This window comes from Gadus morhua, chromosome 10, assembly GCF_902167405.1.
Source record: "Gadus morhua chromosome 10, gadMor3.0, whole genome shotgun sequence".
Classification (NCBI taxonomy): Eukaryota; Metazoa; Chordata; class Actinopteri; order Gadiformes; family Gadidae; genus Gadus; species Gadus morhua.
The window spans coordinates 1,909,962-1,929,525 of record NC_044057.1 but is presented as its reverse complement, the minus strand read 5'-3'; the positions used below and the strand labels follow the sequence as shown (position 1 = coordinate 1,929,525).

At 40.6% G+C, this 19,564-nt stretch overlaps 1 protein-coding gene across 1 annotated transcript in view; it reads right to left on the bottom strand.

Moving 5' to 3' along the window:
• Positions 1–6,841: 6,841 nt before the first annotated feature.
• The window catches only part of cplx1 (complexin 1), a 38,361-nt gene continuing 25,638 nt past the window's right edge, over positions 6,842–19,564 (bottom strand). The window contains exons 3-4 of the mRNA XM_030369036.1: positions 15,045–15,220; positions 6,842–10,448 (exon numbers count right to left, since the gene is read on the bottom strand). Of these exons, the coding sequence (XP_030224896.1) occupies positions 10,251–10,448; positions 15,045–15,220 (374 nt within the window). The 3' untranslated portion in view covers positions 6,842–10,250. The remainder of the gene's footprint in view (positions 10,449–15,044; positions 15,221–19,564) is intronic.

Genomic DNA, 19,564 nt, shown 5'->3' with positions numbered 1-19,564 from the left:
TTTAAATGTGGGTGATAGTGTTTACATGTGGTCGATAGGGTTTACATGTGGTCCATAGTGTTTAAATGTGGTCGATAGTGTTTACATGTGGTCGATATTGTTTAAATGTGATCGATAGTGTTAAATGTTCTTTTCCCTCACTCTCCACCTCATCCCTAACTCTCCACCTCAAGCTGGTGTGTAGTGAGCGTTCTGGCACCGATTGGCTGCCGTGCATCACCCAAGTGGGTGCTACATATTGGTGGTGGTTAGTGAGGTCCCCCTTCACTTTAGGCGTCTTTGAGTGTTATTAATTATTATTATTCTTCATGTTTAACCTCTGTTTTCCTTTTATTCCTAGTCTGTTTTACATAGTTTTGAATGATGACTATATGCTCTGTAAGGTGACCTTGGGTGTCTTGAAAGGCGCCTCTAAATTAAATGTATTATTATTATTATTATTATTATAGCACATGTACATGTCTTTTACAGAAAAGATAGGAATGAAGCAGATTGTATCGTTATCAATAATTTATTATCAAGAGTCTGATCTATCAATTAGCTCAGGTAGCCAAGCGTATGGGGCTCTTCTGATTGGTCGTATTATTATCCAATTGCGTGCAGTGATATTTTCAAATGCATGCTTGGTGCCGCCCCTCGAGTTGGGCCAGTTTCATTACTAATGCCAGACCCTACAGCTTTATAGATGTGGGTCTGGTACGCCTCCCATTACACCTCGCAGGTGGAGCGCTGGTTAATGAGGCAGAGGGGTCTGACTCTTCTAATCCTATCCAGGTCATGTTCCATGGCTCTTCCTTTAAAACACCAGGAAGCTGAAAGTGACTCAGGGGAGGGTGGGGTTTATAATAGGCCTTGTCCCTTGGAATTAGAGCGGCAGGGTACTGGGTTGCATCCTACATTATAGCGTCCTCTACTCATCTGTCTGGAGCCGGTGAGGGTTTCCCAGGGCATAGGACCCCCAATTCAGTTATGTTTCCACCCCCAACCTTTCCCACCACAGTCCCAGTCTTTGGACTGATGGCTCTGAGATGACGAAGCAGCTTCCCTCTCAACTTTTCATTGAAATATTGTACTATCAGCTCGTCTTGGTTTTGTCCGTCTCTCCCATTATAGACTTCTTTATTAGGTGAGTGCTACATGCAGTGTTCAACTATTGTTCTTCTTAGGTTTTAGTCTTTCTTTCTTTCCTCTTTATTATTCTCTACAAACTTTGGGACCTATCTCCTTCCTCCATCTTTCACCTAGAGCCTCCTAGAGATTTTTAAATGTTCAGAACAGCTTGGAATCGCGCGGTTCTATTCAGATTTTTTAAATATTTTATACTTTTTAAGATATTCTTAAAAAGGCTGACCGGGTGAGGCAAGACCGCCTCGGCGGAGCCGTCCTCTGGTACTTCAACAGTTAAAGACGTAACTAAATAATGTTCAACTTTTATCTTCGTTCAAACCATTTAACAAATAAACACATTTAAATAATATCTAAACGGAATTTCTTTTTTTGTATAATTTCTGTTTGATTTAAGTAGTTTTTTTTAACAAGAAAATAAATAAAACAGACAAATCAAAAAATTAATAATAAAGAAAAAGAAAAAAAAAGGACGAGTGTATATGTTGTTCATTGTTTGATAAAATGCAGAAAATAATCAGTAATTTGATCGTATGTTCACACACACACACACACACACACCAACAATGTTTCTACAGTATGTCCTGTGATCTCCAGCGTAGTTCTAGGCTTTCTTCTAAAAGAGGACGGTGCTCAAAGCTTTTTGCAAGAAGGAAGATTTCGCTGTTTTACCGACCGGATACGGCAAGAGTCGGATGTATCAATTAGCTCTGTTAACCAAGCATATGGGGCTCTTCTGATTGGTCGTATTGCTATCCAATTGCCCCCCCCCCCCCCCCCCCCCCCTTCCTAGCAATGCTACAAGCTTTATTTCTCATAGCGCCTCATGAATGTATTTCCATACTTCATTGAATTGTTTCGTTTTGTTGATATCCTCAGACAATGTATTTTAGAAAACATAATCTGCCATCCCTTAGGGTACCTCACACCCTCAGGATTCTGAAAAATACACAGCTGAGCTGAAAACTGCTGTTTTGTTTTACTCATACTTTCAATTCCATCCTTTGTTCACTTTCATACAATGCCAAAAGGGGTGCATGAGGGGAGTCTTGAGAGCCACACTTCACACACTGGTCAGAGGAGTCCGAATAAAACGTTTGTAATTAATCTCTAGTGTAGTATATTCTCTTCATCAATTTATATTGTATTAACCTACGATTTTCATTTGTGGTAATTTTATTTGTAAGATGCAAGCATTTTTTCCATTTTATGTTGGCTTCTTTTAAATGAAGACCTTTATTCCATTTATCATAGAGCTTAAGCATTGAGTAGTGTTTAGATTGTTCCTTCAGGAGTATGTTATATATTCTGCCAATTAACTGTTGTCCTGTTTTGAACATAACATCCTCAAATGGTCCTAGAACCGAATCATATTGTACGTTTTCGGTTATCCAGTTTTTTAGCTGTAAATATCTAAACGATTCTTGGTTTGACAGTTTGAATTTATTCTGAAGTTCTGTGAATGATTGAACCCTATTGTGCATAATTAGATCCGACAATTGTTCAATACTCCAAGTACTCCAGTTGAGCTCATCATTCTCATGCTCATAATTGATGGGTTATTCCAGATTTCTGTGTTCCTAGGGATAGTATCTTTTCAATTTTGTTCCATGATTTGAAAGTGTTATTTCCAACAAAGTTGATACTTTTATATTGAGTTGTGTAAACAAAGCTGTGATCAGGTTTTGAGGCTTTAATTGTTTACTTTCTATGTCAGGGTTCTTCAGCTGTATTATTGATTATCCGACCTACGTAAAACATCTGTGAGGCATAGAAGTTGTAGCGGGTTAAACTAAATTTAATGTTTGGGTGCCAGTCAGAGTCAAGTCTGACAAAGTAAAATAAAACATAACCGAAAATAGCTTAGTTAACCCACACAAATTAGTTCAGTACTAAAGTTGGGAGTTTAAGAACACCTTGTGTTCTTACATTTTGAAGAAGTGTTCCACTCAATCGATGCGCTTTATTAGACCAGAAAAACAAGGTGAGTAAAGAGTTTAATTTTGTGAAGAATTTGAGGAATTAAAGGTATTGTTTGGAAGATAAAGAAAAATGTTGGTAACCACATCATTTTAAAAAGATTTATCCTTCCAATTGTATTTATGGGCAGGTCTGACCATTTGTTAATACTAATTTTCAGTTCATGTTATAGAGAGATAAGGTTATCTTTGTATAATTGTGTTTTTTCAGGGCTTATGATGCAACCTAGGTATTTTAACTTTTAACTTTTTTCCATTGAAGGTTCTCTAAATATTCTGGGATGCAAGCTCTTTTATTAATTTGCATCAAATCAGTTTTTTCAATATTCATTTTACAACCGGATGTCTTAGAGGACTCATCTATGATCTTCATTACCTTTGGAAGAGATGTTTTAATATTAGTTAAATATAACAATAAATCGTCAGCATATAGACACAGTTTATAATTTTGCTTATCTACACTAATGCCGCTCACTTCATCTCTTTATCTAATTTTCTGAGCCAAGTGCCAACGCAAATAAGAATGGGGGGAGAATGAGCATCCTTTTCTAGTGCCTCCTTCTAACCTAAATATTTCAGATGAAGACCCATTAACATAAACCTGTGATGTTGGTAGTTTATAAATCGTCTTTATCATGGTAATTATTTCATCAGGAAATCCAAATAATTCTAATTAGAGCTGTCAGTTAAACGCGTTATTAACGGCGTTAACGCAAACCAAATTTAACGGCGTTAAAAAATTTATCGCGCGATTAACGTAATTATTTTATTAAAAAAAATAAAAAAAAATAAAAAAATTTTTGGCTCAAAACAAAGAAGCAGTAGCCTGACTGCTATGTTCAAATGACATTTGTTCAAAGCAGTCGTTTATTTGCACTATAGGCTCTTTTTTTGTATCGTCCTGTTTTGATCAGTATATGCCAATGTTGTTATCAATAGAAAATCATTTGCACAAGGCAAGCCGATGCACTTCATCATGTTGATAAGAGAATTAAAATGAGAAGAATTATGGGACAAAAAAATCAAGGGATATTTAGCATAGAAAAAGATTTGCGATTAATCGCGATTAATAATAGTTAACTATGACATTAATGCGATTAATCACGATTAAATATTTTAATCGCTTGACAGCTCTAATTCTAATACTTTAAAAAGATATGCTCATTCTAAGAAAACTTCTCATCTCTCAACATACTTTCCTGAGCTAATTCATTTGCTCCCTCCCGTGTGTAGCAATGGTCATGAATAATAACAATGTTTTCAACTTTAACAAAGCAATTGTGTACTTGCTCAGCCATATCATCATATTTTGATAAATAGTTTAAACGAATATAAGGGTATCAAGGAGAAAAAGGGAAAAGAGGAAAGAAGAGTGGGGGAGATGCAGCAGCAGGCCTAAAAGGAGGATGCATGTTGGTTAAAAAGGAGTAAAGGAAAAAAAAAAAAATGCTATGTAATTCATTCACTGTTCCTCAAACATAGGCCTACCAGAGGATGCAGATTGGTTAAAGGATAAAAGCAGAAAAAACACAAAACAACTCCCCTTATAAATCATTCAAAACTCAAGTAAGATTTACCAATGCCCATAGCCTCTTTTTTCCTCACGTTACCTCAGCATCCTCACGCATCCGCTACGTCACCCCCTCCTCCACACGTTCACATCCATACACCTAGCACACACTTCCATTCCCTCACCCCCCCCCCCCCCCCTGCAAGTAAACACAGCAATGACAAATAAAGTAAATCACTTTAGACCTAAAGAACAAACAAAGCAATTAGTCTACTTTAAAATAAAATTAGACCGGTTTACTTCATTACTTCCACACTTTATACAAAAAAAAAAAAAAGGTCCGGAGTTGACTTATTAGCTTTCTACTTTAACCCACTATTGTCCTTTGAGTCATTTCTTCATCTTACGTGTACTCTAATGAAAGAGACGGGTGTTTCTTGCGGAGCTCCAGCAGGCCTCCTGTGTCGTGGCATAGTTCATCGTAATATCACGTCTTGCACTTGCGGAGCTGAAGGGAATCGGAGTTGGGTTTTAATATCCAGTTTGTGCAGTTCTCTCAGCGGCCAAAACGCCTCCCGTTTCTACCGTAGTTGTGTCGAGATAGCCGCGATGATTCTGTAATTGGTGGTGTCATTAGGATTACTTTGTCTCCTTTCCCTCGCAGCTCTCAAGATCAGTATCTTCTTCTGAAGGTGATGCAGTTTGAATGTAATGGTGCGGGGGAAACACACATTCTCATTGAAGGGACCAAGGCGGTGTGCACTTTTCTTCTTCCTTCAGTTTTACTTTCCACCCTGGGTCTATGAGTCTAACCAGGAAGGTGTTCATTCCCACGTTATCTTCCAGCCGTTCAGACACATTTAGCAGCCTTGCTGGCGATTTTCCAGTTGGTCAATGTAATCCATTGCGAGGTGCAGTTTGTTTTCAAGGTCTTTTTTGCCGCGCGTCCTGATTTCTGCATTTCTAGCAATGCTTTGCGCTTTTCGTTCAGCTGTCACTTTATGTTTCCAACCATTTACATTTTCTTAAATGGTGTGCATGTTTACCTTGTTTAATCCATTTAGACTTCTGAACTTTTGTTCAAACTCTTCACTTGATTTAAGCCATTTAACGTTTCTTTATGTCTTAATCTATGTGGCTTTATTAAAAACTATTTTCAACCTCACTTTGTACTACAGCACTCACCGCATTGTCTGAAGGAAATGAATTTTCTAGTTATTATTATTATTATTATAAAATACTTCAGCAGGCAAAGAAAGAGACTGCATGGGGCTAAATCTGGACCGGTTTGGGCTCTGAACATGAAGGTTAATGAGATTGATTTCCGGCAGAAAGACCATTGTGCTTTATCTTCAACGAGAGTGAAGATAACAACAGGTTCCACGCCTGTTCTTATCTGTTCTCTCATTACTCCTTGGCAATAACAGGGCAGAAAGAAAATCAGAAAACATAAAAAATTACATGATTCACCTTTCCAACAAGGTCTTGTATCAGGATGATACAGAAATAATGGCACCGGTTAGAAGAAGATACCTCAGCAGCTCTGTTTCTTGATAGATTAGATTAGATACAATTTTATTAATTTTTATTTTTTTAATGATACAGGAGGCCCCTAACCTGTTCTGTTGCATGGTGGCCAATTGGGTGGATAGCATGACATCAGACGTAATCAGACTTTGAGGTGACGTATTCCTTGGTTCAAAGAGCCAGCGTTCAGGGTTTTAGGTTATTTAATGTTATCATCCACAGATTCAGCAGAAACGGTTAGAAAGTTGTAATTTCCCTAACCTCCATATTAAGCCTGATGTTTTTCTCATTTGCTGAAAAAAATATTATTTATTTTTGGCAATAAAAAGCTGAATACACACATATCACATATCATATCACATATCAGAAAAAAATGACCTTCAAGAGTAAAAAAGGTTTAGCTCTCAGATAATTATTAAGAACTGCACCTCAGGCTCATGCTCGCAAGCTTTTATGGTGCAGTAGGGTAAACATATCAAGGCCAAGATTAAACTACACTGAGCTAATCAATATTAACGAATATACCTAAAACCAAGGAGGAGTCCATCCATGCAATCGCTAATAGACTTATTGTGAATCAGTTTGATGTGTCTGTTTTTTTAGATATGGATCAGACGGGAGGATTGGCATCACCCAGGACACTTAATGTTGGCCTGTTAAGAGTTATTTGTTCACGTTTTCATCAACACAATGCCAACTGTTCACAGCCCTTTCGCTTTATTGATGGTCAAAACTCTTTTGGAAGCAAAAAACAGCATATGATACACATCAATACAACTTCCAAACTATTCATTTTTGTTTTAATGTTTAACACGGGTTAAACAATGAAAGTGTTGAGTGTCCAAACAAAACAATTGACTGCAGAAAACGATGAGCAGTCATATGAAATCACTTTATTCTCAGAGAGTGCAGTGATTCCATTTTGCAGAATTTTTATTTTACAGACTAGAGTCTTTCTTTCTAAAGTGGCATGCAGTGAAGGTGGGGGCACAGTAACACACAACAACAGGGTCTAGTCTGCGCACAGTAAGCATGCATACACTTGTTCAACAAACAGGGAGATAGAGAGGGACAAGGGTGAGAAGAATTTTTACAGTTTTTACAGTAATACAATTAATTAATACAAAAAAATATTATATAATTTACCAGTAAAGTACCAACCACCAAAACAGCATACAAGAGTAACAAACAAACAAACAAACAAACAGACATAGAAGACATATACAAGCTTCTTCTCAACGGGTACAGTACACAAAGAGACAGATGCAGGTAAGACGGTCACAATCTATTCACAGCAAGGAGCATCTCTTTAATGGTCAGGCAGTATAATCATTGTAACATCACTGGGGTGTGACCGGCACAAATTAAATGACCTCCGACCAAACAGGCGACATGAACGTCACTAAAACCACTTTACTAGAGCGGCGTCCTTTTATGGGGCAAGATATGGATCTCGTTTGACTTGGGCAGTATTTTTGTGCGATCAATAGGCGTTTAGCTATTGATTGACTAGGCAGTAATCTTAGCGTTCTAGGGTTATTCTGGGCAAAATAATGAACATAAAATAAATACTACAAATCAAAATGAGAGAGGGCATGTGTTTGTTGGCCTCTTGTGAAACAAACATTAAATATCTTAGAGCTTATTTTTAAAACGTTCTAAGCGATAATCTTCATATAGAATGTCTAAATAGCAAATTAAATTGAAATACCTGAGAATTAGAAATAAATTAAAAAGGTCTAGTTAATAAATTTAACTATGGAACACTACTTCTAAGTCTAAAAAATCGATTCTTATCTTTGGCTTGATTGGATATATTACTCAGATTATTCATGGTTTGGATGCTGCTTATGCATGAATCAGATAAGATCAATTTTATTTGGTCAGAATCATTAGTGTGGTAGAAAATGTTGGCCATTTATTTTAGCTAAATGTTAGCTAACACATCATCCTAGCACAGGTCGGAGGAAGGCAAAAGTAACCAGCAACAAACTACTGCTTTTTAAACTGCCAATATTAACAAGGAAATATGTTTTTACGAGCAGTTTACCTACAGGTATAGCACATTTGTGGAACAACTATTTCTGTAAATGGCAAGTAAGACGTTCTAACACAGCTTTTTATCACATTACATAAGAATATAAGGTTATCTCATTCATGTTAATAATGCAGTTTATATATGCTGATTAATTTATTTGAGCTTCGTACAGGAGTATCTTTCTATCGTTTCTCCTAGGTGGCAGGCATTGTAGCTATTGATATGACTGATTTACTCATGTACGGAATCTATGTATAAACTATTGGAATCCCACTAGTACTTCTTCATCTGAACAACAGGGCAGTTAGTGGCCCTTGGTGTGGAATGTCGTAGATATTAGGAATGTTTTAAAAGACACTGTGGAATGATCACAAGAAAATAAGCAGACGGAAATAAGGCAGAACAACTTTGTCCTTGTCTGACAGCGTTTGACACTTTGCTTGTTTTTCAAAAATGTTCATACCTCTACCCTATAAATTAGCACATTGCGTTTATACGACATAAGGACAACTACAATTGTCCTGTCATTTTCTTCTTCTCTATGTAAACAAACGACCACAATGTAGTTGTACTGTGCTGAACATCGATTGTGACTGTATTCTTTTTTTTTTTTACCGTGTGGCAAAAACATTTAAAACATTTGTTACGACATTCAACAAATCCCCCTCCATCATCCCTAAAAAAGCTGTTAATAAAACGTCACCATTGAGCGTTGGACGGCAACTCTGACATTGACTAACGCGCTGAGAAATCATTTAAAAACAGGTAACGATGAAGATTGTCTGTTATTGATTCAGGACTGCTGTCCCATCAGTTAAACAATACACACAGAACAACTTCATGTCCTACAATATATTGCACCTTTGTCACTGTCTGTTTACATATAGTGTGTTGTGTTCACAACACAGTTGTGTTTCGTCCCAAAAATTAAAAACTTTGTAAATGTTTTTATAACAAAAAATGGAAAAACAAAGTCTTTTTACTGACAAATTTACTGACGCATGTCCTCTTTAGCAAAAGCAGAGCTTTTAACATGTAAAACTGGACGTTTAAATGTTGTGTGGATTTAATATCAATAACAGATAAGTACAGCTATTTCATAGTCATTTTATACAAATTTTGTGAAAGTGCGGTTCTCGTATGGAGGAGAGATTGGCCTGCTGAACACGGCCAGTGAGACGTCAAATAAATTTGAAAACCAAAAAGTTATTGCCTCACATTTCACAATGTTTCGCTTGAAGAAAAAGTAACAAATCAAAAGGACTGTTTTGTACTGCATGTAGCGCACTGTACTTCACGAATTGTAACAAATGCATGCTTAACAAAAATCTATAAAAATAGCAATAACAAGCTGAATCCTTGTTGACCGTCTTGCTTTACAATTGTGATTTTCCGGTAGCGAAAGCACAATGTCACAGTAAACTTTGCGATCAGACAGTAAAACAAAAGATTCTTCACAATGGACTGAACTGATAAAAAAGTTGCGAGTGTTTATGTACATTAGATGTATCAAATATTAGCAAGAACACAAGAGGAAATTTCAGAAAGAAACATTGAAATGATATGATACGTTTTTCAAAGTCTAAAATATGGCTTATTCTCATAATAATTTAGTAATACATTATACTAGTTTAAAACGCACATATACTCCTTTCTTTAATTATTTATTCATGGATTAATCTATTTTTAGCTATTTACAAAAATAAATGTGGAATGGCAGTTAATATGTAAATTTTGGAACTCCAGTATCAGACATGGACCAAACAGAGATTGGGCCATGTGGTTTGTCATGAAAATTACATGGACTGTGCGGAACTTAGATCTTTTAGAAAGGCTTAGTTCAAGATCTTGGCGATATCGACAAAGATTCTCAGACAAAATTATACCAAAAAAAAAAATGAACACCACCACAGCCCAGATTACTATTTTGAACATTCAGGACAAAACTTGTTATGTCTCTCGATTTGGGGTCGCTAAGTACAGAGGTTAAGGGTCAGGGGTCAGGTGAGGTGCCATGGGTGTGGTCATCAGAAGGTAACAATCAGGTGTGTAACGCGGGGAACTCTTGGCGTTACTTCTTGTTGAACATATCCATGAGGGGCCCGGGGAGGAACTTCATGACCGTGTCCACGATGCTCTCCTCTTCCTCCTCTTCATCGCCACAACCGGTAGGCACGGCCTTTTTGGGCCGGGTTAGACTCCCCTCTGAGGCCTGCTCCATAGCAGCTGCTGCCTCTGCCTCCTTTTCCTCCTTCTTCTTGATGCCATACTGCACACACACACACGCACACGCACACACACACATACATACAGGTTTTCATTTGCCCTAGGATTAGACCTATTATATACTGGAAGCTGTACTGCAGTAGACAAACACCCACCCATACACACACAGGTTTATATAAGGAGGAAGTGCTGCAACATTCTCACACTCATCGAAACAAAGCCATGTATGTGTATGTTTGTGTGTGTGTATATGTCTCTGCTTTAGTGTGTACGTGTGTTTTGAGTGGCACCGGGGAGTGTGTTTCCAGTGCTTGCTGTTATATTGAGCAGGTTATTATCCATACAGGGTTGATTACCAATGAGACGGCTTTCATCTGGCTTCAATGCAGACAAACGCTGGTTGTAGGATAATCAACGCTGAAGATTATCATTTGAGTCGTGCACTCACAGCTTGTGAAATTGTCCTGGTAGCGCCACATTGGAGCAAAGTGACATCATCTGGCACCAATTTAGGTCTATTAGAATACTAGCGACGGTAACCAGCAGGTGTTTCTCCACATCTGACACTAGAAATAGCAATAGCAGTGTAGCGAGCTATAGCAACGATAAAACATTTTATAAAGCATATGAACTAGCTATCAAATAGATGGTTGGATAGTCTGGTTGTTTGACTCCCAGACAAAAGGTTCTGAGCTTTATCTCCACTGTCCACAACTAACTGTAGGATCTAAAATTTCCCTTAAAACTCGCTTTGGGGGTTGATAGCCTGGCTTTTGCAACAATGTGGTTCATCATCACTTTTTTGAGGATAAGCGAGGATGCTGTTGTCTTGGATTTCGACACTGTAGCTCTAAGATGTCCAGGCGCTGCCGGAGAAGGGGTCCTCAGGTCATGATGGGCTGCATGCTGGTCAGCTAAGGCCCTGCACGTTGGACCGACGCCAGGTTAAATGAGGAAGCCTCCTGAGAGGCCACAAACACACTGTGGTCTCCAGCAAACACTGCCACCCAGAACCTCTGGACGGGCTTCTGGGGGGTATATTTTCTGAAAGGGAGACGACTGCCCTCCGTATCTAATGGTCTGTTGGATTTCAAATGAAGTAAATTAAAGTGTAGTTCCGGCGAAAATTGAACCCCTTTTTTTCGTTGATAATCGAGTATAGAGCTTGCCCATAGTTGCCCGGAGCAATGTGTCAGCCCAAATGGCTTTGACTTGTGTGGACTTCCTGGAAACATGGACCTACCGGTAAGGCACAGACTCGGAAAACAGTATTTTTTAAAAAACTCCCGGTACATTAACTAAGTTGTTGATGCTTAGTTTTATGTGTAGGGACCCTAATCATGCTACTGCAGAGGTTTGGTTCTATTTTGAGAAATATTAGTGGTAAAAATCCTATTTGGAAGCGTTTGCAGTGCCCCTAGCCAATAACACGGAAGTAATTTGGGCTGTTACATTGCTCCGGGACACTTTCGGCAAGCTCTATACTAAAAAGTGTCTGGAGTGCTTATTTTATGGGTTTTCATGCCGAACAGGACCCTGGTTTCTTTTTTTGCCGGAATACACTTTAAGTCACATTCTACATAGAATGGTTTTGCACTCTGAGTAAAGATGTTATCAGCTAGAGGAGAGTCACTTTCAAGAGCGGGATGAACGGCTGAGTGAATAAGCAGAGCGATGTGTGTTGTAGGAACATGTATGTTCATGTTTTTGTTAATGTATGCACATTTGTTTATATATTTGTATGTGTGTGGGTGTGATGTGTTCTTATGTTTGAATGTGTGTGGGTGCGTGTGTGGGTGTGTGTGTTTCAGTCTGGTAAAATGACTTGAGCTTTGACAGAAAAAGAGAAAACACAAGCTATTGCGAGTAACTGAACCGATGTAAAGCCGCTCTTTGGATGTTCCGCTGTAACGTCAACGCTCACTTGTTCACCTCTCATTAATAAACCCACAGACTCTCGCTGGGGGAGCTAAGCCCTGTCTTTGTGGGGTTTTGATATGGTGAAACGTGCCTCTTAGTAAGTAGAGCTAGGTCAGTAGAGCTCTTGGAGAAGTGATTGACGCCTCACATCCTCTGTCAATCAAAGTTTGGCAAAAACAAAGATGAGAAAAAAGCAATTTTGAGATTTGGGAACGCACAATGGGAGCAAACACTATAGTGTTGTTGTGCCTCTGTTGGCTCGGCGAATCAAAGCTTACTGGTGGCGTCGATGAGATAAGCTACTGTCTGTTTTCAAAAGAGAACCTTCGGCTGACATCAAGGCGAGGCAGAGAGCCACTGTGCAACAGGTCTTTGGCTATGAAGAATAATTACTACTTGCTCACATCCCGAAAGCTTTGCTCCAAAGTGACCTACAGTGAACTACATATACATGTCACTAAGGAGCAGATAGGAATTAGGCATCACGCTCAAAAATAGCATGCTGTGTGTTTAGTCCCTATGTATTTGTGGCGTTTTCTTTTTCCCCCTTTCGGTTTTTCCTTTCCCTGTCCTACATTTTAAGACTACAAATATGGTCATTCTTCAGTCGGGGCTCGATTGATTTGTGGAGGCTTGCCAACGAGGGCAAAGCCACCGGTTAAAAGGCCTCATCAGTTCAACCTGGTTTACCGGATGCTCCATCAAGCTCATGCTTGTTTTAAACATGAACTTTTGAGGCCCTGCCTGTTCGCTGTGTTTTGGTGCTGTTTGTTACCACTGTGGCAATTGGTCACTTTTTGCTTTATTAGGTGCCTCTACCTAATAATTTTTTTACCTAAATATCTTGTTGTTGAAATTTTTGTTACAGGTCCCATGGCATGCTACTTTATGGATGCTTTTATATAGGTGTTAGTGGGCCCCTAGTACAGTATTTGAAGACGTTCAATAATTTCATTCTTGGTGCAGAACTACAGCCACTACGAGTCAGCCCCACAATGAGCTTTTTTTAGAGGCGGTAGTGTTCACAGCGGATGGCTCGGATTCATAATATCATCCGGAGGCGCACACAGCTTTTGGCCGTGCTCTGTAAATATTCTAGAACACTCCGGGTGCTACGGTGGGAGTCCTGGAACTCCATATCTAAATAATATAATTTATTACACAGCTCTTCTCTATGCCGTGGAACGCTCCGTTCACTTGCATTGGCCTTTCACAACTTCTGGCGGTGAATTATATTTGATAAACCACTGTTGCTAAGCATATAATGACCGCTGTCAAGGAAAGTGGATTTTTTGCCGTCTTGCGTATCACTCCGCAAATAGTCTGGTAACTTATCAACCCTAGCGCCTTATTTTCCGATAATGACAGGCGTTCTATACATTATCCCTTACGTAATATATCGATAACTATATACTATATAATAATAATATATAATAATATAATATATAATACTTATAATGATATAAGTTTGTTGTTACCAGTTCGTCTTGAGGACCACGGGTAGGAATCACGTTCGCTGAGGACTGGGCCTTGATGATACACACTCTACCCACTTTGAACAGGGACTGTGCGGTTCCACTTTGTGAACCACTTTGGCGCCCCTTTTACAGAATTGAGGCTCTTTGATCAATATGAATGACAAATAATGGTAATGTAAGTGCAAGCTGGTAGCTAGCCTGTGAAGCTACACTGTATATACCTGCAGTGATTATTGTTAAAGAAGGAGAGAATCTCTTGCAATGGTGGTTACGTTTTAAGATATCTACCCCTTTGATTGCAGAAGAAGAGGTCCTGTTTGATTACCAAGTGGAAAATCCTTTGCATCATTCTTCTCTCTCTGTACTCCCATTCTTGTCGTGTCGTTGAACTCGGCCCTAGCTCAACCCTGGGCCAATGCTACAGTAACAAGGAGAATTTGTATTAGAGAGAGACAGTCACGCTCCTTCAACTCCTCTCCAGTTTGAATAATTTCTGCTCCTCTCTTTTCCGGGGGATATTCTGTCATTCATCCATTGAAGCGCTACCGAAACAGTCCCAGAAAACCACTGGCGCGAGGAATTTGCGTCTGTGGATATCTTTGGGGCCATTTTTTAAAGTGTTTTGCACCAATGAGATCTTTGGTCCTGTCCAACTATTCTGGTACTTCATGCAGTAAAACATGCAGTAAAACATTTTGATCCTGATTTTTGAAATTGAACACATGGCTCGACCCCCACTTGATTCCAAGTTGTAACACTTGAATGCAACTTAAATAAGTATTGATCCGGCAGATGGCAGGAAGATAGGGAGAAATGGGAAGGAGACACAGATACTTTCATATCAGTGAAAGCTTGACTGCCTCTGCTCTGTGCATAAACTAAGCCAAGCCCACGATTTAGAGTGGATGTCTGATCCACATTTATTCATAGGTCAAGCGAGGCTGGGAACTAGCCGAAGGCAAGAAGAAATATTGTAGCCAAAAATGAAGGCCTTTCATTTTCAGTGTTGCTGTTGTTCCATAACTCACACTTTATATTTGTAAAGTAATCTCTTTTGGCAACCTAATACCTTGTAAGCTATTCAAATGTCAATGGTTGGTGTTTTCTTCATCTGCATCTTCCCCACAAATAACCTTTCCTTGATGTAAACCAGGATTCATAATTTATTATTTCATGTAAAAATGTATGTATCTAGGGGTTTTCTGTTTTTGTGTTTAGAGGTCTGGGTATTAGGTGCGTACCTTATCCCGGATCCCCTGTCGGACTCCCTCTCTCTCCGCCTCCATCTTGGAGTACTTGGCCTTCCTCTCCTCCTCCTGCTGTCTCAGTGCCTCCTGTCGCTCCTCTTCCTTCTTCTCCGCATCGGGGTCCTTCTCCTCCTCGCCCCCCAGCATCTTTCCCATGTCCTTGGTGGCCCCTGTGGTCATAACACCAAACACAAGAGTGATTAATAGACAGGGTCTGAGCTAGGTCAAGCAGACGTTGTTGAACCGGTGTGGTGAATCCAGTTAATTACACTTAATGAACGTCAAAGATCAACAACATGTCAGGTGACTTCGGCTCGGCCTCCTTGTCCCCATTCCTGAAGGAGCCTGTACTGTGAGTGTTTGATCATCTTTGACCCGGGCCGGGGATAGAAGGGGTCCAGCAACGGAGTACCAGAGATAACCATGCAAGGCGTGACGTTAAGATGAACCCAGAAGAGATGGTTACATAAACCACACAAACACTCCACGGATCTCAGCTGCTTTTGGAAACTGATAGCTTGTCAGTTTTACTCTTCATATGAATCTGCATACACATTACAAGCCCGCGTGCGATACTGATGCTTTGGTAGATTATGCCTGAATATAATACGCCCTAAATTCACAATCACTCTTGTTGACGTTTTCCTTTGTTTGGTTCTCAACAAATGTACGTTTTAGTAAAAACAGATCCATGACGATATCGCAAAACAAAGCTTGTTCCAAACTCGGCCCGAATCTTAAAACAAGGCAGCGCATGGCAATAATATAATCCAAAAGATTGGGCGACTAAAAAGTAATCTGTGTGGTGTTGAACTGGTCCAATTATAGTGGCTGGCCTGACTGGGGAGGCTGGTGTATTCATCAACAACTGTGACATCCGCCCCAGAGGAATTAGTCCTCATCTTCCACCTCGTCAGCTGGAGCAGGGCAAGGGCTGGGGACTCTGTCTGAGGGGCCAGGGCCCAGAGACCCCCCCCCCCCCAAAACTAGCCTCCATTGCCCCCTTCTGCCTCTCCAGAAATTGATTTTTAATGAGAACTGGGACCCCAGACTGAATCAGACTACCCTCACAGACACACCCACGCAGGCACGCACACACGCACGCACACACACATACCCACTAACAGACACACGCACAAAAATAGATGAGTGCTTTCACATGCACCCAAACATGCACACAGACACACACACAAGAACGCGTGCACACACACACACACGCCAAATCCAAAGCACACACATATCAATGCATACACATGGACATATTTGAACACACATGAACACAAACACACAAATGCTGATCCACATATAATCCAGGTTTAGGAAAGAACTACTACACTACAACTCAGTGGTCATCAGAGAGAGAGAGAGAGAGAGAGAGAGAGAGAGAGAGAGAGAGAGAGAGAGAGAGAGAGACCCGTCTTCGTTCCAGTACTTACTGTGTGGATCAACCGCAACCAAATGATCACCCTAATACTGCATTGCACCGCGTCCACTTGCTGCTAATTAAACGGTGCGCGTCTTTGTGTTTCCCCTGGACGGTGCATGTAGTTCTGTACATGTGATGTTAAAGGTTAAATCAAAGTGAGGTATTACTATACATTATGGTTAGTCATATCATGTTACCTGTACTTTGTACAGGTAACATGTCCTACTTTGTATTGTCTTCAAAGGGAATTATTATCAAATGTTTGGTACAACGTAACAATTGTGAACTGTGGTAGACCTGGGGGAACCATGTGGTACATTAACATCTGTGATACGGATAAGGATTTAAATTTCAGAATGGCTTGATCCTCCTCTCACTCATAAAATGTTTCACAAGGTTCCCCTATGGTCTAATGACTACTACGGTAATACACTGTCCTCTAGCTCATTCCATGTTGTGAGATGTTCTTACACTGTTATGGGTTTAGTGAATGGATCCAAATTATTTCCTTTGTACTCTTTAACAGGAAGGACGGAAACAGGAAGCAGAGTGGTAAGCGCATTACGACGCTGGCATTTCTCTGGCAGTTGACTGTTCATGCCTATAAGTTAGCATTAGTCATTCTTTCAAACCATCATTGTGTTAAAAAATACCAATTAGCCCTGAAACCGACTTTTAGGAAAGAATCAGGAGAATCCCAAACATCCTTCTGTTGACTCAAGTCATAAGAGAGAACAGTAGAAATGTGCGTTTCTTACATGTCTCTGTCTGCCCGATAACTAATGAGCGTGTCGCTGTGGCTGGCTGGAATTTGTAGACCCGATTATGTCTCAGAGCGGGTAGATGCTCGGCGCTAACCTCGTCATTAACCCTGTGCGCCACAGACAATGGGGCATCCATTTGAGCCGACGGGGGTTTAGCACACGCGCACCCTGCCTGTGGAGTCAACACCGTTATCAGGCCGCCCAGCTACCCTCCCGCCGCCCACTCAATCAGAACAAAGACACGTAGACGAGCTCACGTCACGCACACGTACACACGGACACATGCGCGCACGCCAGCGGGCTGGGATTATCACTGGATAGAATAGAGGTCGTTGGTTTAGGGTGGATGGAGAAATAAGCGGGAAAAATCCCCCCCAACCTTGGAGGGCTAATCCCGATGCTAACAGCTAACCCCAGCGCTCGCGGCTTATTAACTTGATTGTGACAAAGTTGCTGTTTAGCATAAAGGGACACCTGAGGTACTAAATCTTCATAGACAAGAAGGATAGACTCTGAACCGGTTCAGCTCTTCAGAGGGTCTAAAGAGGTAGAGAGGGATGGGATAAAAGAGGAATGGAAGAAAATGGTAGAATGGAGGGACAGAGCAGAACGATAGAATGGACGGCTAGAATAGTGAGATGGTACAGAGGGCCAGAGACAAAGGTGAAACAGGGAACAAGTCAGAATAAGTTCAAAGCCCGAGACGTGCCTTTGAGAGTGTGTCTGTGTGTGTCTTTGATTGTGTGTGCCCGCATGCATGTACATTAGAGCTGTGTGGGTGTGTATTAATGTATGTATGTATGCATGTACGTATGTATGTATGTAGATGGGTGGGGTGTGTTTATGGCTCTGCGGGTGTACCTCTTGTTTACGTGTGTTTGTTCGTGATGATTTGTTCGTGAGTATGTGGTTGGGTCAGTGGGTGGATAGCAATGTGTTTTTGTTGCATTGCAACAAGTGGTGTGTGTGAAGTGAAGTGTGTTTGTTCAATGTGTATATGTTTAGTTGGAGGTCGGGTGGTTGTGGTTGTTACTCTGTGGGTGTGTGCAAAGTGTGTGTGGGGGGGGGGACCTTAGGCTGAGAAGTCAGGTTGATGTTGTGTGTAGAAGCCTTCTGTTGCTCTCAATTTCTTTTTTTATTGTTTGAGTGGTCTGTGTGTAAGCGTATGAATAAACGATTTTGTGTGTGTGTGTGTGTGTGTGTGTGTGTGTGTGTGTGTGTGTGTGTGTGTGTGTGTGTGTGTGTGTGTGTGTGTGTGTGTGTGTGTGTGTGTGTGTGTGTGTCTGTGTTTGTGCTTGTGTGTGTGAGTAAGTGGATTGCAGCAATTGGTTGGGTTAATGTTTGTGTGTGTTTGAGTTGTCTCGAGAGGCAGACAGAGAGTAAAAGAGATGATAACAGAGAGAGAGGCTGTGGGAGGTAAAGGAGAGGAAGAGAGATGGACTATAAACCAGATTAATCTAAATCGAGATTGGAAGGGCACAAGAACAACGGCGACAGCAAACAGGAAGAGAAAGGGTTGAGACAGAGAGATGAAAAGAGATGAAGGGATTAAAAGAAGGAAAAAGAGGGAAGGAAGAGAATGAGGAAGGGAGGGAGAGAGGAATTCTTTGTTCGACCAGCTCAGTAGCCCTAGGAATCCTTCGTATCTATTTCCTATATATCTGTCATCTGGCCTGCGTGCTGCACCACCCAACTCTTATCTCAACCTTCTCATTCAACTGCACCACTAACACCGACACCACCACAGGAGCACCTCTACCACCATCACCACCTCCATCACCACCACCTCATCGACATGACAACCGCCCAATTCACCACCACCACCACCTCTACCCCACCCTAGCAACAGTGAGAGAGCAGAGATGGACAGAACGGGGAGCGTCCCTAAACGATATCTGAGTAAGGCAGTGAAGTGTATAGGTAATATTGTGCACCACAACCTTGAAGATTTCACGGAGCCCTTTCGAAAAAAAAGCAAAATGTTCCCTTCTCTGACATTCTGAGGTTATGAAAGTGAGGGCAATGTTTATTATTACACACCTCTCCTCCCTCATCAAAGGTCGTCTCGGGGCTTGATTCATTTCTGCTCCTACACAGTCTGGATGAAATACAAAGAAACTTGGAGAGCCCTCCCTCCATTCGCCCACACGAGAGTTAACAAACATGAGAGTTTCACAAACATGAGGGAGAGAGAGACAGAGAGAGAGAGACAGAAAGAGAGCGGAGGAGAGGGGGAGGGGGAGAGGTAAATATATATAGAGGGACGGGTGGACGGACGGAGAGACCGAAAATAGATTCAGCAGCATGTATTCCCCGGATATTTC